A 24,467-nucleotide genomic window follows, 5' to 3' on the forward strand; every position below is an offset into this window, starting at 1 on the left:
TCTGCTACTGGACCGTGGGCAGATCGTGTACATGATGAAGTTGTCTTGTTGAGTTAGCCTGTGCGCATGAGAGTGAGAGTGCTGCCGAGTCTGCTACAGGACCACGGGCAGAACGTGTAGATGATGGAGTGGTCTTGTTTAGTTGAGCCTGTGTGCGTGAGAGTGAAAGTGCTGCTGGGTCTGCTGCAGGACCATGGGCAGATCGTGTAGATGATGAAGTGATCTTGTTGAGTTGAGCCTGTGCGCATGAGAGTGAGAGTGCTGCCGGGTCTGCTACAGGACCGCGTTCAGATCGTGCAGATGATGGAGTGGTCTTGTTGAGTTGAGCCTGTGCGCGTGAGAGTGGGCGTGCCGCCGGGTCTGCTACAGGACCGCGGGCAGATCGTGCAGATGATGGAGTGGTCTTGTTGAGTTGAGCCTGTGCGCGTGAGAGTGAGCGTGCCGCCGGGTCTGCTACAGGACCGCGGGCAGATCGTGCAGATGATGGAGTGGTCTTGTTGAGTTGAGCCTGTGCGCGTAAGAGTGAGAGTGCTGCCGGGTCTGCTACAGGACCGCGGGCAGATCGTGCAGATGATGGAGTGGTCTTGTTGAGTTGAGCCTGTGCGCGTGAGAGTGGGCGTGCCGCCGGGTCTGCTACAGGACCGCGGGCAGATCGTGCAGATGATGGAGTGGTCTTGTTGAGTTGAGCCTGTGCGCGTGATAGTGGGCGTGCCGCCGGGTCTGCTACAGGACCGCGGGCAGAAGGTGCAGATGATGGAGTGGTCTTGTTGAGTTGAGCCTGTGCGCGTGAGAGTGAGCGTGCCGCCGGGTCTGCTACAGGACCGCGGGCAGATCGTGCAGATGATGGAGTGGTCTTGTTGAGTTGAGCCTGTGCGCGTAAGAGTGAGCGTGCCGCCGGGTCTGCTACAGGACCGCGGGCAGATCGTGCAGATGATGGAGTGGTCTTGTTGAGTTGAGCCTGTGCGCGTGAGAGTGGGCGTACCGCCGGGTCTGCTACAGGACCGCGGGCAGATCGTGCAGATGATGGAGTGGTCTTGTTGAGTTGAGCCTGTGCGCGTGAGAGTGGGCGTACCGCCGGGTCTGCTACAGGACCGCGGGCAGATCGTGCAGATGATGGAGTGGTCTTGTTGAGTTGAGCCTGTGCGCGTAAGAGTGAGCGTGCCGCCGGGTCTGCTACAGGACCGCGGGCAGATCGTGCAGATGATGGAGTGGTCTTGTTGAGTTGAGCCTGTGCGCGTGAGAGTGGGCGTACCGCCGGGTCTGCTACAGGACCGCGGGCAGATCGTGCAGATGATGGAGTGGTCTTGTTGAGTTGAGCCTGTGCGCGTAAGAGTGAGAGTGCTGCCGGGTCTGCTACAGGACCGCGGGCAGATCGTGCAGATGATGGAGTGGTCTTGTTGAGTTGAGCCTGTGCGCGTAAGAGTGAGCGTGCCGCCGGGTCTGCTACAGGACCGCGGGCAGATCGTGCAGATGATGGAGTGGTCTTGTTGAGTTGAGCCTGTGCGCGTGAGAGTGGGCGTACCGCCGGGTCTGCTACAGGACCGCGGGCAGATCGTGCAGATGATGCAGTGGTCTTGTTGAGTTGAGCCTGTGCGCGTGATAGTGGGCGTGCCGCCGGGTCTGCTACAGGACCGCGGGCAGATCGTGCAGATGATGCAGTGGTCTTGTTGAGTTGAGCCTGTGCGCGTGATAGTGGGCGTGCCGCCGGGTCTGCTACAGGACCGCGGGCAGATCGTGCAGATGATGGAGTGGTCTTGTTGAGTTGAGCCTGTGCGCGTGAGAGTGGGCGTGCCGCCGGGTCTGCTACAGGACCGCGGGCAGATCGTGCAGATGATGCAGTGGTCTTGTTGAGTTGAGCCTGTGCGCGTGAGAGTGGGCGTGCCGCCGGGTCTGCTACAGGACCGCGGGCAGATCGTGCAGATGATGCAGTGGTCTTGTTGAGTTGAGCCTGTGCGCGTGAGAGTGGGCGTACCGCCGGGTCTGCTACAGGACCGCGGGCAGATCGTGCAGATGATGCAGTGGTCTTGTTGAGTTGAGCCTGTGCGCGTGATAGTGGGCGTGCCGCCGGGTCTGCTACAGGACCGCGGGCAGATCGTGCAGATGATGCAGTGGTCTTGTTGAGTTGAGCCTGTGCGCGTGAGAGTGGGCGTACCGCCGGGTCTGCTACAGGACCGCGGGCAGATCGTGCAGATGATGCAGTGGTCTTGTTGAGTTGAGCCTGTGCGCGTGATAGTGGGCGTGCCGCCGGGTCTGCTACAGGACCGCGGGCAGATCGTGCAGATGATGGAGTGGTCTTGTTGAGTTGAGCCTGTGCGCGTGAGAGTGGGCGTGCCGCCGGGTCTGCTACAGGACCGCGGGCAGATCGTGCAGATGATGGAGTGGTCTTGTTGAGTTGAGCCTGTGCGCGTGAGAGTGGGCGTGCCGCCGGGTCTGCTACAGGACCGCGGGCAGATCGTGCAGATGATGCAGTGGTCTTGTTGAGTTGAGCCTGTGCGCGTGAGAGTGGGCGTACCGCCGGGTCTGCTACAGGACCGCGGGCAGATCGTGCAGATGATGCAGTGGTCTTGTTGAGTTGAGCCTGTGCGCGTGATAGTGGGCGTGCCGCCGGGTCTGCTACAGGACCGCGGGCAGATCGTGCAGATGATGCAGTGGTCTTGTTGAGTTGAGCCTGTGCGCGTGAGAGTGGGCGTACCGCCGGGTCTGCTACAGGACCGCGGGCAGATCGTGCAGATGATGCAGTGGTCTTGTTGAGTTGAGCCTGTGCGCGTGAGAGTGGGCGTGCCGCCGGGTCTGCTACAGGACCGCGGGCAGATCGTGCAGATGATGGAGTGTTCTTGTTGAGTTGAGCCTGTGCGCGTGAGAGTGGGCGTGCCGCCGGGTCTGCTACAGGACCGCGGGCAGATCGTGCAGATGATAGAGTGTTCTTGTTGAGTTGAGCCTGTGCGCGTAAGAGTGAGCGTGCCGCCGGGTCTGCTACAGGACCGCGGGCAGATCGTGCAGATGATAGAGTGTTCTTGTTGAGTTGAGCCTGTGCGCGTAAGAGTGAGCGTGCCGCCGGGTCTGCTACAGGACCGCGGGCAGATCGTGCAGATGATGGAGTGGTCTTGTTGAGTTGAGCCTGTGCGCGTAAGAGTGAGAGTGCTGCCGGGTCTGCTACAGGACCGCGGGCAGATCGTGCAGATGATGGAGTGGTCTTGTTGAGTTGAGCCTGTGCGCGTGAGAGTGGGCGTGCCGCCGGGTCTGCTACAGGACCGCGGGCAGACGCGTGAGCTGGACATCGACACGCTCGGCAACATGGTGGAGGCGAGCGTGCTGACTCCCAACTCCAACCTGTACGGCGACATCCACAACCTGGGGCACGTCGCCATCGGCCTGTGCCACGACCCGGATGGCCGCCATTTGGTGAGGACCCCCCCCCCCCCCCCCCTTTTCTTCCCGCGCAGACACTGCCGTTAGGCACGACTGCCAACTAGAGGTGTAAACTTAACGAAAAAAAAGCGTACCCGTATGTATTCGTTACTATAACAATTACTACTCGTTACTATCTTATCGTTACGTTATTCGTTACTTCTGATACCGCATAACATGCTATGTTTAGTGGCAGGCATTTTTCGCGAAAAGATCTGAACGTCTTCTAGACTGCAACAAGGTATACCCGCACCAGTGGTTTCTTCCTTGTGATTGGCGGCCGCCTGCGAGAGAAGTCGTCGCCTTGTTTTACCGAGCCTATCAGGACGCGTTTACTTCCGCACTGAATCACTGTGATTGGTGTTGTAACAATCGATATGTACCTGGGAGGAACTCACCCAATCACGAAACACAGACTGTGCTACAGGGTTTTAATTTTCATCTAGTCTGGAAATCTTTTCGCGAAAACTCATGCCCCTGGCTATGTTATGTTGCAGTAACGAATCGATTCGTATTGAGTACGCGACCAGTATGACGTCGCGTAAATAATAATTAATAGAATATAAACAATTAACAATATTGGATATTTAACAGTTTTTGTTAACCAAGAAACAATTAAATCCCATTAGAGCGGCTTTATTATATTATCTCTTTTAAGATAAGAACAAAAAAACGTGAAAATACGCGATAATAAAAAACAAAAACCTCAAATATTGTTTACGTTTTACTTCACTGTAAATATGTTTGGCTCCCAATGCACCCAGCTTTGTTAAAAGAAAACCGTGACTCTGAAATTTCACATTATTTAATACTTATTTTTGCGTATGTGGTAACACGGAAGAATCAAGTGGTGAAATAAATCTAATTTGTTTTAATTACTTTTTTCGTTAGGATTCTTTAGGCGTTAATGATCTTGAAAACATAAAGGCATTGTTGTTGGGGTATCCACTGTAACATTTAATTCTTTAATGTACCAGGTATACTTAGAGATTTACAAGAATAAAGTTTGTTAACACCTTTTTTTTACATAGAAACCTCACGTTTGATGCAGCAATAATTATTTAACTTACACAAGTAAGTTGGTATGCGACCAAAGCCAAAGCATGAAAACATATTTTAAAATTTTTAAATTAATTAATTTTTCTTTTTCCTTGGTGAATTTGATGTTGTGTAGTAGCTGTATCTCTGGGTAGCAATAAACATGGTGCTGTCAATTTAACCAAATACTGAAAAGACACCAAAAATGTAAGTAATTCATTGATTCTAAACGAAGGTTACCCGCGAAATTGATTTTTTTTATTTTCCTTCTTCACTTGCAAAAATAATGCAACTTCAGTGTGTAGATTTAAAAAAAAAAATCTGCCTAACTTTCGACTAAATGAGATGAAGATTTCTTGATGGGCTAATTTAGACAAATGTAGTAAGGAGTGTAAGGAGTACCTAGCTGTCATTGAGAAAATATACACAACATTTCATATAATTTGCAGTGCAATAAAATTGTTAGTGACTTCGGTGAACTATTCATGCATCAATTATATATTACATGCGCCACACATTTTTTTAAATTTTTTATTGAATCTCACAGTCAGGACAATCTGTATGTGGTTAGGAATCTGTATTGGGTTATAAATGTGTATGAGGTTAGGATAAATAATTTTACACTTTTTAGTCCGTTTTAAAAAATAAGTATATATTAAGATTTTTTATTTAACTGATTATTTTTTACAACGACAACGTTGGTGTTTTTTTAATTGTGTGTTATGAATTAGTAGGTTTGCCATAGCTGCTGTATATTTTTACTCCATATTATAAAAATTTACGTAACAATACACATTTAAATACACCACAAATGCCAGATAATGTTACGTACAGTATTTAATACATCTATACGAAATTAAATGTGTAATTTTGTACCTACTTCTTACAAAAATGTAGCTTAATCCTGTTTATCCATGATTGCACTCTAAAGATGTGTTCTAGTGGATCATCACTTAGTAATTCAAACACATCCATATTGAACTGAGTTAACTTTTGGTGTATTGAAGTCACGACCTATGGAAAGTTAGTCCAAAGTTTTACCTCTCAATCACTGTTCGTACTGATTATCTATAAACTAATGGTAAAAACCCGATAATAACGATGTGTTCTTCTAGTGCTATATAAACAGTAAGCATCATTTAATGAGATTTCTCAAGTATGCATATGGAATTTTGCAGATAATTAGTCGTTGTAAATTTACTGTGGTGAATAGTTTGCGATTTTACACAGACCTAAGTCTACTTTGAATACTACAGTGTAGTAATAAAAATTGAACTTTATTAATTTAAAACGTATTGCAAGTATATTTTCACATTCAAAAAACTGTGCAATTTAACACGTTAGTTGTGTTAAATTAATATGTACATTCGTGTAATTTAACCTAGGCTAGTTGTGTAATTTGGTTTTCTTGAAAAAGTGTACAAAACGACATCATTTGTTCTTGTTTTACAAAACTACAATAGAAAAATCTAAAATTACTTAGCATTTTTATAAGTTATTTTATTTATTTATTTATTCATTCAATTTTACTCGTTTCAGCAACGCATTTGGCAAACCGAGCGAATTTGTTCGAGCTTTTGGTCTTTCCTTGCCATTGTTTTAACTACGAAACAATGAGCATTGAACAATACCCATTCTTAGAGACCTGTAAAATTCTCGATTTCAAATCCTTAAAGGATAGACTCCATGATCCTCTATGCACTCGTGCAAATTACATCTGCTGATTGGTTACCTACTCGTAACACTTCTGTTAAAGATTTTTCATTGGCCCAGAGTCCTTCAGATAAACTGTGGCCCAATCACTGAAGCAAAATAATGTCAAAGGTATTTGGACTCTATCCTATCGCGAAATGAATCCGCGAATTTTACAGGTCTCTACGGCCATTCTCCTTTGTTTGTGTTGCAGGAGACTTTCGGTGTTATCGGTGACTCAGCCACCGCTATGCGCGACCCGGCCTTCTATCGCTGGCACGCGTTCGTGGACGATATGTTCCAAGAACACAAGAACACGTTGCCGAGGTACACCAGGGAACAGGTGCGTGTTGTCTAGCAATCTGTACTTCTGTGTTTCAAACCAGTCGTCATTTTCAGAACTCCGCGTAATCAACACAATACAAACTATACAGAACAGTTAAACATCACGCAATTCAATCTATCTACAATCGTATATGCGATAAGCGTTTATACGAGCGTGGTAGCTGTTCAGTATCAAGTATAGAGTTCGCTATAAGTTCAACTCTTGTTTAATATGTACGGCCAATCAGAAGCTCCTAACGTCGTGCTACGTTGTCATTTGAGGACTTTATTTAATAAATAATAATGCACCTGTATCCTCTACATTGTGTCGAATATTATTTTATTTTATTTTTTATATGTATTTGCACCGTGGAGTTTATTACAATGGCTGTATCCGAATACATAGGGATGCGTCCTTAGCACACACATCCCTACATCCCTTAGCAAATGCAGCCACAATGTAGAGGACGCATTTCTAATGGATGGATAGTATCCGAATACTTTTACTACTAGCACCACCTGTTGACTGTCATACGTACTAATGTTCACGCAGCCATTTTGTGTAGGGATATCTACGAATATTCAGCAAAACGTAAATAATAAATACCTACCAATTAAAAAATAATGTAACGTGTATGTTATATATGTTAGCGATCCAAATAAAATACATTTTATAAATTGTAAACTTTAAAAATACTTATGAGTTTTGAATTATCCTTTAAGTTTAAATTCGTATTTTTATTATATTTATTAACGTCTTCATTTGTCTCTGTTTAAGTTATCACTTTCGCTTATAATGTTTTAAACAAATATTTTGCTGAAAATCTGCAGTAATATTATACACAAACAAAATAAAACCCAATTCCGAAGCTAATGGATGTAGGGACGCGTTAGTGGATGCGACACTCGCATCCCTAGAAATCTCGAATTAGTGGATGCGTGAAGGGATGCATCGGCATCCCTTGTGAGAATTCGGATTCAACACAAAGATGGCCGCGTCCACTACGATGCACTTTTAGTGGATCCCTTAGCTAAGGGATCCATTAGGCCAGTATTCGGATACAGCTCATGTATTTTCCGAAGTGAAAATAAATAAATATATATATATATATATATATATATATATATATATATATATATATACACACACACACACACATTTGTTCTAATTTAGAGATTTCTGCGCTACTACAGAATTTATTCTTTAAATAATAATTATATATCCTACCAACTACAGTAGCATTAATTTATCACAAGCTAAATAAACCAAAAATATCAAAACTTATGGGGTTAAATTAAAGTCCATGGTAGCCAGACCGCTGAGATTTTTTTGTACGTGCTTGCCGTTATCACTATAATTATCCATATGTAAATACTTATGTTATTTGTGTCTGGTCTTTTACGCTGACAAGAACATGCACAGTGAGTAGTAAACAAAAGGGGCTCCTGGCACAGGGTTCAGAGTGCGGATTGTGATTGTCACCCCCCTCTTTAATTGTGACTTCACGGCGGCCACCTTGGATGACCTTGACTTTGACCCCGGCCGCCATCTGGAATTCTTGAACTTTCCGCCATCTTGAATTGTAACTTCAAGGCGGCCATCGTGTTTGATGATGTCGCCCATCGTGGTGTATGATGTCACCAGTGAACTTTTCGTTAAGGCTGCCAACTTAATATTCCGTAATTTTTAAGCTAGAAAAACGGAAAAATCTTAAAATTTATAAAAAATTTAATTAATAAAATTTCAATAATAAGAACTTCCACCATTTTGAAAATTGCTCGCTGTATTGAAAATCGGTAATTTTTAAGCTAGAATATAGGAGAAAAGTTAAAAGTTCTTAAATCATGTAATAAATTGTGATGATAAAAATTTTAAAAAGGCACTGGGTTCGAACCCGGTGAGGTCCTTCGATTAAAATTGCGATGGATCCTTCCTCCACAGAAGTTACCAGCAGACTAACCTCCCACCACTAATGCCAAATCAGATATTACATCACCCAGTATGACATCATGGCAGCCATCTTTACCCCACGATATTTTTTTCAGTAATCGATAAAAGTAGCGCCAATGCCATGAAGTACACATGCCATCTGCTAGAGAGTGCTGTCACCATATTACTTTAATTTTTACCTGCTAGAGTGCAGTACATATTATTTATTACCAGGGCACACGCCATCTTGTCAACCATCTTGGCCGCCATCTTGAAAATTCGTAATTATTAATCCAGATATTCGAAAAAAATTCCAAACATCATCAAAAAAATACTAAACTTTGTTGGTGTTATTTTTTAACTAATCAGTATGTTCCTTGTATGCATATAATTGAATTACTGGCGGCATGAAAGGCCTTTCGTAACACTGAGTTAATTTAATCATTAGTATTCAAGTTCCTGTTTTCGAGAAGACTGGCTTTTGCAGGGAAATTCCTTCATTGCAAGTATGTATCGAATGGAAGGCTGAGTGGTACTCAAGTGTGTGAAGGATCGTTAATTTTAGTTTCAGGGTCAAATGTATAGACAAAATGGTGGTTTTTCTATCCCTAATCCATGTATTTCCTATTGTTTTGTTCAGTTTTGGCTTAACGTCTCTTGGACAGTGAGGTAATTTGAGGAGATAATACATATTGACACTCGCACAAGGGTTATCAGGAAAATAATCTACAGTCTCAGCATTTTCCTTTAATGATTTCAGGAAACTATAAAAAAAACTAAATAAGAAAACTTGCCCGGTATTCGAACTGCATACCTCTGGAATGTGAATCTAGTGCAGCAGCTCACTCCACAGGAAAGGGCGTAAAGGTCTTTGTATTCGTGGTTACAGATCGACTACCCCGGGGTTCGAGTGACGTCCGTAGAGATAGAGGTGCGTGGCGGCCGCACCAAGAACGAGCTACAGACGTTCTGGCAGCAGAGCGATGTGGACATGTCACGTGGCCTTGACTTTCAGCCACGAGGCTCCATCCTGGCGCGCTTCACGCACCTTCAGCACTCGCCCTTCTCCTACAAAATACAGGTGGGTGTCCATCCATTCTTGCTTCACACCCTTCTAGCCACATAATGCTTATACTGCAACATACAGGTAGACATCTAACACGTTAGGTTTCACGCATCCTTCTCCTACAAGATATCCTGGCGCACTTCACGCACCTCCAACACCTACCTTTCCCCTACAAGATACAGGTGGGTGTCCATCTTGTCATGCTTCATACACCTCTATTTGCACCCATATTCTACAAGATACAGGTGAGGTGTGCACTCATACACATCTAACATGTGCCTTTCCCCTACAAGATTCAGGTGGCTGTCCACCCTGGTGCACCCACACACCTTAAACACGTGTCTTTCTCCTACAAGATACAGGTAAGTGTATATCCTGGCGCACTTCACGCACTTCCAACACCTGCCTTTCCCCTACAAGATACAGGTGGGTGTCCATCCTGGTGTGCTTCGCACATCTCTAGCTGCACCCATATTCAACAAGATACAGGTGAGGTGTGCACTCATACACATCCAACATGTGCCTTTCCCCTACAAGATACAGGTGGGTGTCCACCCTGGTGTGCTTCACACACCTCTAGCTGCACCCATATTATACAAGATACAGGTGAGGTGTGTACTCATACACATCCAACATGTGCCTTTCCCCTACAAGATACAGGTGGGTGTCCACCCTGGGGTGCTTCACACACCTCTAGCTGCACCCATATTATACAAGATACAGGTTGGTGTCAATCTTGTCATGCTTTATACACCTTTATTTGCAAACTTTTCCTTCAAGATACAGGTGGGTGTTCACCCTGGTGCACTCACACACCTTTAACACATGCCTCTGTCCTACAAGATACAGGTAGGTTTCTATCCTGGTGTGCTTCACACACCTCTATTTGCACACTACTCCTTCAAGATACAGGTGGGTATCCACCCTGGTGCACTCACACACCACCAACATGTGCCTTTCCCCTACAAGATACAGGTGGGTGTCAATCCTGGCATGCTTCACACACCTCTAGCTGCAACCTTCTCCTCTACAAGATACAGGTGGGTTCCATACATGATTCACACACCTCTATTTGCATACTTCTCCTTCAAGGTATAAGTGGGTGTCTATCCCGGATATAATTAGTTCTTACTCAGTTAAACTACTAGTTTTATTATATTTTCAATAAAAATTTTAACGTATAGCTTCCAATGAAATACTTTGTAAAATAATTATCCAAGCAATGTTTTTTTTAATTGTTAATACTTATTATTGTTAAATGTATGGGTTTTTAATTGTTTCTTCCTGGCAATAATGAAAAATTCTGTAGTCTAGACGCCACACGCCTATGCATAAAAGAGCGTTAAAGTTCGTTTATTGGCTGTGGGAAATTTGTCGACTTGAAGAGCTTACATGCTGGATCACCATTGGCTTGAAGCCCACTACAGCGTGTGATCCACCCCTCTAGTCAAGGTTAAAATAAAATTCACACTTTAGGTATTAGGACACATGAATATACCGCACTATCAATGTTTTATTCTTAGAAATAGTTATAGTACCAGGTGTTACTTTAACAGTTATATCTCATATCCTTTGCGATTTCTTCTATGTCTGCAGGTTGAGAACAGTAACAACAGCAACAAGATTGGAACCGTAAGAATTTATCTGGCACCTAAGTTTGATGAACGTGGCCTTCCCATGCTGTTCACTGACCAGAAAGGATTATTTATCGAACTTGACAAATTCCAAGTAACATGTGAGTGTCGCTAATGTTTAGAATCTTATGCTTATTCATTACATGCATTTATTTCACCCTGGAAAATTGTAATGTAGGAAGTTACAAACATATTTTTGTGTGGTTTGAAAGAAGATCGAGTCAAAACATTTTATGACGATGATGTTGATAGACACTACCTCCACATTTAATCTGTGAGAGTAAAATTCATAATAAAAATTATACTTGTTTTTGAACTATTGCGAGGGAATATCTAGGTTTTAATTTGGGGGTATCATTTTGTGACGTTGTGTGCTTAAGCTTTTTAATACCACGTAATGTTGTTTTGTACCTAAAAAGTGCTATTTGACATAAATTATGGAAGACAAAATGAATTATAAAAATTAATTATTTATGTGCGATAGAAATTGACAGTATCTCCTTCGCATAATTTCGGGAGGGGTACATATCGACGACTGTCTCCTCCCTTCAACTATTATATAATGAGAGAAGTTCTTAATGTTTTAATTTTTTTAACAATTAAGTTTGCAAATGTCTCCAGAACATTTACATGGTCCTTCAAACAATTTTTTTATATTTCATTTAATTTTTTTTTCTGATTTTGTAAATATGCTATGGAATTTTGCTTCAACACTTACATATATATTTACCTTACATTATTTCATAGTGTAATTTATTTGTCAATTAGAAGACATCAGCTTGCTTCTCTTTCAAACTTATCAACACTTTGAAAATTATGTTGATGACCTCCGTGGTGCTTTTAGATGCATCCGGCTTTCGGTGCGAGGGGTTTCGGGTTTGAGTCCAGGATGAGTCATGATCTTATTAGTCACAAACATGTCACATAGATACTGAACTGTCAAATTAATATTGTATGCCAACCTTGTCAATGAAAATGCACTAAACAGTTGCGTCGTTGGTGATAGAAAATTACCAACGTGTTAAACACTAAAAAAAAAAAAAAACATGTGGCGTGGTGTTAGATAACTGTATATGCATTTAGAAGGACCCGTGATCTAATATTGGTATGGACATCCTGATTTTTGGGTTTTATGTGATTTATCGTTATCACTCCGAGAGGCCTTTGCTGATTTCTTCTCCAATTTTCCTGATTTGGAGTTTTTCTGTTTCCGTCTTTAATGACCCGTCTGTGTCTGTGGGTTTATATATATATATATATATATATATATATATATATATATATATATATATATATACTCACACAACTCTACAGGTTTTTTCTCTGAGCTTCGTGAAATTTTGCACACTTCATCTTCAAAACAAGATGAAGGTCACTCACTGTCTATGTGAGATTTGCGAAAGATCAAACCATCCATATTCACCACCCCTTAAGGTAATATTTGAGTAATTCTTTATGAAATTCCTCACAAGTGTCGTTAAAAACACGAGGAAATTTACTGTATACATTTCCGAACGCCCCGGACGTACAAGCGAAAAATGTTGTCTGCCCTCAAGCTCTGCAAGAGAAAAGGTTATAAAATATTTTAAGATAATGTTTGTTTGGTAGTTTTTGTTCTATCTAAATAAAATCTACAGTTTCATTAGAGCTTGGTAAAATATTACGCCATTAACCTTGGACCAAAATAAGAGGAATATCATTGTCGACTTGAGATTTCGAAAAAAAAATACCACCGTGCCCCTAAATTAAGTATCTTCGCTCTGCGTAAAACCTTGGGCGATGCCGGATTATTCAGCTAGTAAATATATATTTTTAAAAATCTACAGAAAAAATTAAACTATAAAGCGAATTATTTTTACAACAGTACCCGAATGCTGACTTCAACAAGTCTTCAAAACTATATAATTTTCACTGTCGATCCATAACATGTAGAACTAAAACCTGTAACTGCATAGTAAACTGTTACGTTTGTGTTGTAAAATTCAATGAGGTGGAATCTAATCACGCTTCACTCAAACCACAACCTTTTCCCGGTCTTTTTTAGTGTGGCCATTATCCCGTTACCGATCGAGTTGGCGCAATAATAAATATTGGTCTCTTGTCCTGGAAGACAGGCCATCTTGATTTCGGTAGGGAGATGTTGTCAAAGAGGAATATGGCGTCGTATACAAGCGGCAATCAATCAAAAGTTTAACTTTTCGGTAGTAGGCTACGAGTAGTTCCGCTGAGTCTATCCTTGTAGTCACACATGCTGCAGAATGGTAGCGCCTACTCCCATGACGACGCCATCGACCACACGCAAAACATCACTGTAAAAAAATTTAAGCGAGACTTTCAGTACTCCTCAGTGATGTGTAAACATCTCACCTCGGTAACAAGCAAATTCATGTGTTATAATGTTGTTCATGTTGCAAATCTATACTACTTAATATTATCTATACTAATATTATAAAGCTGAAGAGTTTGTTTGTTTGTTTGTTTGTTTGAACGCGCTAATGTCAGGAACCACTGGTCTGATTTGAAAAATTCTTTCAGTGTTGGATAGTACATTAGGGATCCTTACTAAAAGTCCAATTTAGAATCAAATGCGTTGGAGGGGGTTAGACACAACATGCAGTACACGTACGAAGTGTGTGTTGACAATGCCGCAGGCGCTAGAAGTTTATTTCCTACTGCCTATTAACATTGTTGCCACGCACTAGATGCCTTATCATTCTTAATTTTCCCATACAAGTAAAAAACACCCGTTTGATATTAACAACGAAGCAATCAGTACCCTCATAAGAGTTCAATTAGTATTTAAATACTTTTTATCACTTTAAATCGCAAACCTAAACTATTGTTTTTTTTTTCCTCTCTCTGTGTTTAATTTTTTTATTGCCCTTTTTTTTCAAGTATATATATATTTTACAGACTTGAAACTTCACAGTAATGTTCCTTATGTTACGCAGGATGACATTTTCCGAAAATTAGATCCCATGGGAGGTTAAAACCAGGCAACGGGTACTTTGTCTGCATGAGAACAGGATTTTGCATTGTTCATGCCTTCTGCGTCTCCATGGCAACGGGCATCGCGCGGCAGTGGCGTACCCACAAGGAGGGGCATGTATAATGAGCGGCGCAAGAGTGATCTGCCTGTAGACTGCCATAGCGAAGTACGGGTACATCAGTTGTACGTTGCGTGCACGAGTCGGGAAACCATCAGTGCTATTCATTTTCTCTCCGGTACATTATACAGCATTGTAATAAATTTTCACTGAATTTTTTTTATTTACCATCACTGTAAATGGGAGATGTGACTTAATTTTTTTCCATTAGTATAGCCGTGCGAAGCCGGGTCGGGCAGCTAGTAAACTTATAATACGAAACTCGAACACGAAATTTACCTTAAAAATCTTTAAAATAATGCCGAGCGTGATAAATAAACTGATAAATAAAATAGTCGCTTTTCAAACGCCAAAATCTCTGGAAGAGATCATTCTGCACCCACCGCTAGCATTCGCTGCCTGAATCGTAAACGTTGCTTGACACCGTTAAACGCAGATAGCAATTAGCAGCTCGAAACAACCGGAAATTTTAAACTATTTGAATCGGCTCCGTTAAGACCCCGGTTTTGGTCCTGATTTTCGACTAGAAACTTTGTTAAAATACTGCCAATCTTGTTTAAATTCACTAAACAGTTAATGCTTTAAAGATTCTGCACACTTTAGAAGTTTTACTTCTATGGCATTACTAAAATATTCAACTGAAACATTTTTAAAAACATAATAAACTTTTCTAACTTTATATATATAATAATGTTATTAAAAACAGTAAAAACATTTACAGTGACAGGAATTGAACCACGTGCTTTGGGATTACCAAGCGCGCACTCTACCGCTGTGCTACTTTTTTTTTTTTTTGTTCAAAAGGTTTGTTTGGGTGGTGATTTTTCATCACCAACTAGCCAACCATCCTCCCTTCATTAACTTATTATTTCTTACAGTGCGACAGCTTAGTGGGACAGTTTTATTGACTTTGACAACTTGGTGCCTCATTTAAACATTTACAAATTTACACCCATGCCTTTCCCGGGACTCGAACCCAGAACGACTCGCACCGTAAGCCAATGTGCAACCGACTACGCCACGGAAGTCGGCATGCCTCTGAGGAATTTTGAAGGTAATATGTCTTATAATCTAAGATATTTTAAAACTAGAGCTCATGTTTAACTATATATCCCAAGGTGTTTTTTCACTATCATAAAGTTTCTTTTGGCACACCAATACGTTTGGTATGTCCTCTAATGTTAACGAAAGTGACTATATGCGAGTTTATGTTGCTACACGTGGGTCCGCCATCTTTGTGACACATTTCCGTTCCCTTCGCACGGAAATCACTGCTGCCCAGAGCAGAGATGTTCGCGCGTGAACACGAGGGGTTTGTTCCGATGCGCAGTGAAGCCCAAGTCGAACACCATCACCCGGCGCTCCGACGAGTCGTCGGTCACAATCCCGTTCGAGCAGACGTTCCGGAACCTGGAGAAGAACCGGCCCGCCGACACGGACTCCAGCATCATGGCCTTCAACTTCTGCGGCTGCGGCTGGCCGCACCACCTGCTCATCCCCAAGGGCAGCGAGCAGGGCTTCCCCTGCCAGCTGTTCGTCATGGTGTCCAACTACGACGGCGACAAGGTGCGAGGTCACCGGCTCCCCGCAGCTTCCACTGCAATCCCAGTGCAATCTCATTGTAGTCATCTTCTCTGCCAACATCTGAATGAAGCACCATTACTAGAGACCTGTAAAATTCACGATTTCAAATCCCTAAAGGATAGACGCCATGATCCTCTATGCACTCGTGCAAATTACATCTGCTGATTGGTTACCGACTCGTAACACCTGTTGACTGGAATGATCGTGATTCGCTAATTCTTCTGTTAAAGATTTTTCATTGGCCCAGAGTCCTTCAGATAAACTGTGGCCCAATCACTGAAGCAAAATAATGTCAAAAATATTTGGACTCTATCCTATCGCGAAATGAATCCGCGAATTTTACAGGTCTCTAACCATTACGAACCAGTAGGGGCAGGAAATTTTTCGCGAAAAGATTCCGAGACTAGCTGAAAGTCAAAAACAATGTAGCGCCGTCTGTGTTCCGTGATTGGGTGAGTTTGTGTGTCGATTGTTAAACACCAATCACATTAAGCCAGTGCGGAATCAATCGCGTCCCGAGTGGCTCGGTAAAACAAGGCGACGACTTCTCTCGCGGACGGCCGCCAATCACAAGGCAGAGACTGCTGGTGTTGTTACACCTTGTTGCAGTCTAGTAGACGTTCAGGTTTTTTTGCGGAAAATGTCTGCCACTATGCATCAATAGGGGCAAGCATTTCTCGCGAAAAGATCTGAACACTTATTAGACTGCAACAAGGTATACCCGCACCAGTGGTTTCTTCCTTGTGATTGGCAGCCGTTTGCGAGAGAAGTGTTTGCCTTATTTGAACTGTGCCACTCATGACGCGTTTGCTTCCGCACTGAATCACTGTGATTGGTGTTTGTTACAATCGATATGTACCTGGAAGAAACTCTCCCAATCACGAAACACAGACGATGCATACAGTGTTTTAACTTTCATCTAGTGCCAAATTCTTTTCGCGAAATCTGCATGCCCCTGTGAATCAGTTTTTTAGCAATTTCTACATATTCCCAATGGAATTCCCCATGATTCGGAGTAATTTAGTTATTTATAAGTTTGTGTTCTTTGAACGATTCTTGTAATGGAGAAGATTTATTTCAAATATTTTTATGGACATATGCAGTTGCTGGTTTTCGCTGACAAACAAGTCAAAATCAGTCCATGTCAAATCTGTGAAAGCATAGACAGCTTAGAGAAAATTCCACGGAAGGAATTAGTTGGAAAAAAAAATATCACGGCGCAGACGACGAGGCAGTTGTAACAATAACGGGAAACGCAGACAAACAACAACCTTGGACGAAAAGCTTTTTGGGTTTTTTTTTTTCCTTCGTGTTTGTGTGCTAATCTTTCATGTCCATTCTGATGGTTTCTCTGTGGTGTACGGTAAACACCAGCAGTGGTGTATGTCCATAAAAAAATTGTTTTAAATAGTATAAATTTGTGATTTTAACAAAAAACACACTAGACTGTGCTTTTATTTTAATTACTCATGGTGTCATGGTTAGAGACCTGTAAAATTCGCGATTTCAAATCCCTAAAGGATAGACTCCATGATCCTCTATGCACTCGTGCAAATTACATCTGCTGATTGGTTACCGACTCGTAACACCTGTTGACTGGAATGATCGTGATTCGCTAATTCTTCTGTTGAAGATTTTTCAGTGGCCCAGAGTCCTTCCGATAAACTGTGGCCCAATCACTGAAGCAAAATAATGTCAAAAGTATTTGGACTCTATCCCATCGCGAAATGAATCCGCGAATTTTACAGTCCTTACAGGTCTCTACTCATGGTACATTAATGTCCCTTCCTCTGTAATTGTGAAGCGGTCACTTCCACTGCCGTAAAAAGAAACTGTGAGTAGTATGTAAATGGGCATACTAGATCAGGCCTCAGGCGGTGGTGGTGGTGTCGGTGTCCGCCATCTTGGATTGTGACGTCACGGCGGCCATCTTGGATGGTTGTGACCTTGACCTTTGACCTTGACCTTGAATTTGATCCTCAAAATCCGCCAAAATTGGGCAAAATTTGCCCCAAAATTCCTCAAAAATCGCCAAAATTTCCATTTATGTGGAAAAAAGTTCCGCCAAAAAATTTCAAAAAATTCCACAAATTAAAAATTTCTCATTTCGAGGGAAAAATTTCCCGTTTCGAGGGAAAAATTCCCGTTTTTAGTCCTTAAAAATCCCAGCGGTTGAAAATTCCTAAAACTGGCTTAAGCATCCTTAACTCAAGCCTCAGTTAAGCCATTTCTAGGAATAAGGATACCATGACCGCCATCTTGGATTATGTCGCCACCGTTGCAATTTTAGTTACGGTCGCCATCTTTAAAATCTTCATTTACTATCCGATTTTAATGAATTTTTTTTTAAAAATTATAAAAAAATTCAAATAATAAAATTTTAATAAAAAATATTTAAAAAGCATACATTAACGACACGGAGCTCGGAGTCCGCGGTTCGAACCCGGTGGGTGCAAAAAAAATTAAAAATGACGACAGATCCTTCCCCCTAGGTGGCTGCTGGCAGACTGACCCCCACCACTTTTACCAATGCACATATACCATCAGGTAGTATGACGTCATGTCCGCCATCTTGTCTTCGATGCTGGAAGCCAACATCATTGTATCGTCGGCTAGAGTGCGCTGACACCATGCTAGTTTAATTCTTACCCACTAGAGTGCAGTAATCATTTATTACTGTGACACCCGCCATCTTGTCATTTGGCCGCCATCTTGAAAATCCGTAATTATTTAGCTAGAAATTCGGGAAAAGTTCCAAAATTCATTAAATAAATCACTCATTAATTTACATATTGATTCGATCGATTCCCGTCCTCGGTTCGATACCCGATCGTTGCAATAATGTTTAATCTTATGTAAAAAAAATAATTTAAATAAACCATGTTCAACATTCGTAAAGAGACTCTAAATCCTCTACGACCACCATCCTATCAGACATCAAGACCACCATATTGGAAATGTGTAATTTTAATGCTAGAGATCCGGGAAAAAGTTCAGAAATCATTAAATAAATTTCCGATCAATATACTGATTAATTAGATCGACTAAGGTCCTTGGTACGATCTAGGATGATGCAAAAAAAATTAAATATAACATCAATTTAACATAAAAGTAACAGGTTCGAGGAATTAAACACCGCAAGTTCTTTTACAAACATAATATTTATTACATAATTTCTATTCTACTACAGGATCACTTACGAAAGCCAGCAATCTTATAATCATTTAGTTCCGCAGCGGTGTGAAATGACTAATTCTTAGCTCCAATCGGTTTATACTAGACAGAGTCCAGCCAGAACCTTTACAGACATAGTCCACCTCTTCTTGACAGAGTTTCTGGATACCGTTTTTAACAGTTTGCTTCACATCGTTAGAACTGTAAATTACTGCAGCCGATGTCTTGAATGCACACTTCTTCACTTTGTCATCGAACGGATATGGCTTTCCATATATACAGTCCAACCACAAGTTATATTTCAAAGGTCCGTTTGTTGCTACATCATCAGTAAGCTGATTGATTATCTTCTGTCTGATATCGTCAAGAAAATTACAACTGTCCTTCGACTCACCGAACGTATTTAGATAATAGTAGTCTTTCAACGTTCCACGAAATGCAGACTGCGCCAAGTAGAAGCCATTTCGTTCACTTGTAATGCTCCGAACACAGTCTTAGGTTTAGTTCCATGTTCAGACGTCATAACAATCGGTTGCTGGGCATCTGTTTTTTTGGTTGTACACTTTCGTGTCTCCAATCTAAAGCGAGGAGTCGAAATGTCGGCAGGTAGTTCAGCAGTAGGAGCACAGACTCCACCTTTACATTTTTTCGCATGATGTCGCAAACTATCGATTCGAGTAAACCATTCATGACAATCATCACATCGAAACTTTATACGAGAAGGATTCTTTTTGCATTTGCTCCGCTCATGTCTTCGTGCATCATGGAAATAAAAACCAAAAATACATAAAATTCTGGCTTGTACTGGAACTCTATCTTTGCTCAACAATGTTAAGTTTACAAGCTAGCAGAATCAGTTTATGTATTTTTTGTTTTTATTTTAAATTTTTTTATTAATTTATTTTTATTTTTAAATATTTTTTTCCTGTAATTTTATGATATCAAAGAAAACATGTGTCGTTTTTCTCCGTGTGCTCCTGATTATTCTTGCCAATATTATGATGGTTTTCTCCGTGTGCTCCTGATTATTCTTATCAATATTATGATAGTTAATCCGTGTGCTTGCGATCATTCCTGCGGTTTCGGTCAAAGGTCAAAGTCACACCCATCCAAGATGGCAGCCGTGACGTCGCAATCCAAGATGGCGGACCGTGAGAAATCTGAGAAGCACTAGCAGGAAGGACGAACTTCCTTCTCCTTGAAGACTATCGATGCCATTCTTCTTATGCGACCGATAGTGAACAACCCGCATCCCGCATAAAATAAATAAATATTATTTTACCTGCAAGCAAAACATGACGTCATCTGATGTTGAAAAGCGGAACTGCTTGCAGCAAGTACCTTTGCATGAAATAAATTAACTCTCACCATTGAATAGTGCTATTGTAGTCAGTTAGAGACATAAAGTTTCGTAGCCATGCGGTCAATTAGTCATGCATTCTCGTAACCATGCGTTCTGGAAGCTTCGTAGTCCTATAGCCTCGCGATGACGTAACCTTGAAGACTTGCAATCGCATAGTCTCGTAACCTCATGGCTCGAAGTCGCGTAGTCATGAAGTCTTAGGACCTCGTAGAATTGAAGCTACGTATCCAAGTATCCTCGTAGACTTGAAGCTACGTAAGCAGGCGGCCTTGTAATATTATAACATAATGCTGGTGGTGCAGTTGGAGCAAAAGAGAAAATTCTGACGAAAACAGATGCTGTAATTGTAGCCTTGTAGACGAGTAGCTTCGTAGTCAAGTACTCATGCAGACTGGTAGTCCTGTATCCTCGCAGTCACGTAAACCTGTGTACTAGAGGCTTCGTAGCTCTGTAGCCTCGCAGTCTCGTAAACTTGAAGATTCGTAGTCACGTAGTTCTGTAACCATGTGGTCTCATAGTCTCTTAGACTCGAAGAATTCTAGCCTAATATATTTGGAGCCAAAAGACTTTTGGGACCAAAAGACTGTAGTTGTCAATGACTGATGGAGCCAATGAATATTGGAGTCAATGAATATTGGAGTCAATGAATATTGGAGCCATTGAATATTGGACCCAATGAATATTGGAGCCAATGAATATTGGAACCAATGAATATTGCAGTCAATGATTATTGTAGCCAAAGACTATTGGAGCCAATGACTATCGGAGCCAAAAAACTGTTGGAGCCAAAAGGCTGATGGAACCTTTTGGAGCAATTCGAGCCAATTGATATTGGAGCTCATGGATATTGGAGTCAATGAATATTGGAGCCAATGAATATTGGAGCTAATGAATATTGGAGCCAATGAATATTGGAGTCAATGACAAATTAATGTGCTTCCTTTTCGTCGATGGTGCTGCCTTTTCGTTGTCGGTGCTTCCAAATGTGCTTCCTTTTCGTTGGCGGTGCTGCCTTTTCTTTGTCGGTGCTTCCAAATGTGCTTCCTTTTCGTTGGCGGTGCTGCCTTTTCGTTGTCGGTGCTTCCAAATGTGCTTCCTTTTCGTTGGCGGTGCGGCCTTTTCGTTGATGGTGCTTCCTTTTCGTTGTCGGTGCTTCCAAATGTGCTTCCTTTTCGTTGGCGGTGCGACCTTTTCGTTGTCGGTGCGGCCTTTTCGTTGTCGGTGCTTCCAAATGTGCTGCCTTTTCGTTGTCGGTGCTGCCTTTTCTTTGTCGGTGCTTCCAAATGTGCTGCCTTTTCTTTGTCGGTGCTTCCAAATGTGCTGCCTTTTCGTTGTCGGTGCTTCCAAATGTGCTGCCTTTTCGTTGTCGGTGCTTCCAAATGTGCTGCCTTTTCGTTGTCGGTGCTGCCTTTTCGTTGTCGGTGCTGCCTTTTCGTTGTCGGTGCTTCCAAATGTGCTGCCTTTTCGTTGTCGGTGCTTCCAAATGTGCTGCCTTTTCGTTGTCGGTGCTTCCAAATGTGCTGCCTTTTCGTTGGTGGTGCGGCCTTTTCGTTGTCGGTGCTTCCAAATGTGCTGCCTTTTCGTTGTCGGTGCTGCCTTTTCTTTGTCGGTGCTTCCAAATGTGCTGCCTTTTCTTTGTCGGTGCTTCCAAATGTGCTGCCTTTTCGTTGTCGGTGCTTCCAAATGTGCTGCCTTTTCGTTGTCGGTGCTTCCAAATGTGCTGCCTTTTCGTTGTCGGTGCTGCCTTTTCGTTGTCGGTGCTGCCTTTTCGTTGTCGGTGCTGCCTTTTCGTTGTCGGTGCTTCCAAATGTGCTGCCTTTTCGTTGTCGGTGCTTCCAAATGTGCTGCCTTTTCGTTGTCGGTGCTTCCAAATGTGCTGCCTTTTCGTTGTCGGTGCTGCCTTTTCGTTGTCGGTGCTTCCAAATGTGCTGCCTTTTCGTTGTCGGTGCTTCCAAATGTGCTGCCTTTTCGTTGTCGGTGCTTCCAAATGTGCTGCCTTTTCGTTGTCGGTGCTTCCAAATGTGCTGCCTTTTCGTTGTCGGTGCTTCCGAATGTGCTGCCTTTTCGTTGTTGGTCCTTCTATTTTTTATGTTGTTTTGACTCTAGTATTATTGTAAATGATTCTTGATTTGACTAGCGTATTATTCCATCCGGTGCATGTATATAAGCGAGTCCTAGACAGTAGGTCGGTCAGTTTGTTACTGTCGTCGACGGTGTAAGGATCACCTAGATTATTTCATCTGGTGCATAAGTCGCGTAATTACCTGTTCTTGAGAACTCGATGGCATCTTTACCGACTTTAACGTCGATGGATGTTGTACCATCGTCTACGGGAACCTTGACGTAAGCGACGACAATGGTGGAGCAGATCTCGTTGGCAACGACGACGACGTCAACATTGGAGGAGATTTCAATAGATGTGATACCACCAGCAGAAGATAGCTTAATAACTACTGAGCTGGATGTGCAGGAAACCACGACGATCGACGATACGACCTCGATGGAGACTTCAATGGATGCTGATTTGACAACTAGCGAACATCGGTGCTGTTACTGCGACAAGATTTTCTCAAACAACAGCAATGCTCGGCGACACGAGAGGAGCGAATGTGTCAAGAACCTATATCGTAAAATGTTTGTTTGTGAGAAATGTCATAAGCAGTTTGCCAGAAAAGATAATATGAAAACGCACATGAAGGCATGTAAAGGTCCTGCTGTGCGGCAGAAAGTAAAGGTTTCGGTGCAACAGCGATGCATCGATGTTCATAAGAGTATGCATGGAAATGGTACTACTGTTGCAACGTCCATATCTGGATCGGGTCTGAAAGGTTCGTCTACATCAGCACGGTATCCTTGCAGCTACTGTGATACGTCGTTCGCATTTTTCCATGATGCACGAAGACATGAGCGGAGCAAATGCAAAAAGAATCCTTCTCGTATAAAGTTTCGATGTGATGATTGTCATGAATGGTTTACTCGAATCGATAGTTTGCGACATCATGCGAAAAAATGTAAAGGTGGAGTCTGTGCTCCTACTGCTGAACTACCTGCCGACATTTCGACTCCTCGCTTTAGATTGGAGACACGAAAGTGTACAACCAAAAAAACAGATGCCCAGCAACCGATTGTTATGACGTCTGAACATGGAACTAAACCTAAGACTGTGTTCGGAGCATTACAAGTGAACGAAATGGCTTCTACTTGGCGCAGTCTGCATTTCGTGGAACGTTGAAAGACTACTATTATCTAAATACGTTCGGTGAGTCGAAGGACAGTTGTAATTTTCTTGACGATATCAGACAGAAGATAATCAATCAGCTTACTGATGATGTAGCAACAAACGGACCTTTGAAATATAACTTGTGGTTGGACTGTAATATGGAAAGCCATATCCGTTCGATGACAAAGTGAAGAAGTGTGCATTCAAGACATCGGCTGCAGTAATTTACAGTTCTAACGATGTGAAGCAAACTGTTAAAAACGGTATCCAGAAACTCTGTCAAGAAGAGGTGGACTATGTCTGTAAAGGTTCTGGCTGGACTCTGTCTAGTATAAACCGATTGGAGCTAAGAATTAGTCATTTCACACCGCTGCGGAACTAAATGATTATAAGATTGCTGGCTTTCGTAAGTGATCCTGTAGTAGAATAGAAATTATGTAATAAATATTATGTTTGTAAAAGAACTTGCGGTGTTTAATTCCTCGAACCTGTTACTTTTATGTTAAATTGATGTTATATTTAATTTTTTTTGCATCATCCTAGATCGTACCAAGGACCTTAGTCGATCTAATTAATCAGTATATTGATCGGAAATTTATTTAATGATTTCTGAACTTTTTCCCGGATCTCTAGCATTAAAATTACACATTTCCAATATGGTGGTCTTGATGTCTGATAGGATGGTGGTCGTAGAGGATTTAGAGTCTCTTTACGAATGTTGAACATGGTTTATTTAAATTATTTTTTTTACATAAGATTAAACATTATTGCAACGATCGGGTATCGAACCGAGGACGGGAATCGATCGAATCAATATGTAAATTAATGAGTGATTTATTTAATGAATTTTGGAACTTTTCCCGAATTTCTAGCTAAATAATTACGGATTTTCAAGATGGCGGCCAAATGACAAGATGGCGGGTGTCA

The 24,467-nt window shown here is 42.1% G+C and overlaps 1 protein-coding gene across 1 annotated transcript in view; it reads left to right on the forward strand.

Moving 5' to 3' along the window:
* The window catches only part of LOC134529131 (phenoloxidase 1-like), a 76,183-nt gene that overhangs the window by 49,323 nt on the left and 2,393 nt on the right, over positions 1-24,467 (forward strand). Inside the window, exons 8-12 of the mRNA XM_063362900.1 lie at positions 3,250-3,402; positions 6,353-6,481; positions 9,282-9,473; positions 11,055-11,193; positions 15,530-15,765. Coding sequence (XP_063218970.1) covers positions 3,250-3,402; positions 6,353-6,481; positions 9,282-9,473; positions 11,055-11,193; positions 15,530-15,765 — 849 coding nt within the window. The remainder of the gene's footprint in view (positions 1-3,249; positions 3,403-6,352; positions 6,482-9,281; positions 9,474-11,054; positions 11,194-15,529; positions 15,766-24,467) is intronic.

The sequence above is a fragment of the Bacillus rossius genome, chromosome 2 (genome assembly GCF_032445375.1).
Source record: "Bacillus rossius redtenbacheri isolate Brsri chromosome 2, Brsri_v3, whole genome shotgun sequence".
NCBI classification, from domain to species: Eukaryota; Metazoa; Arthropoda; class Insecta; order Phasmatodea; family Bacillidae; genus Bacillus; species Bacillus rossius.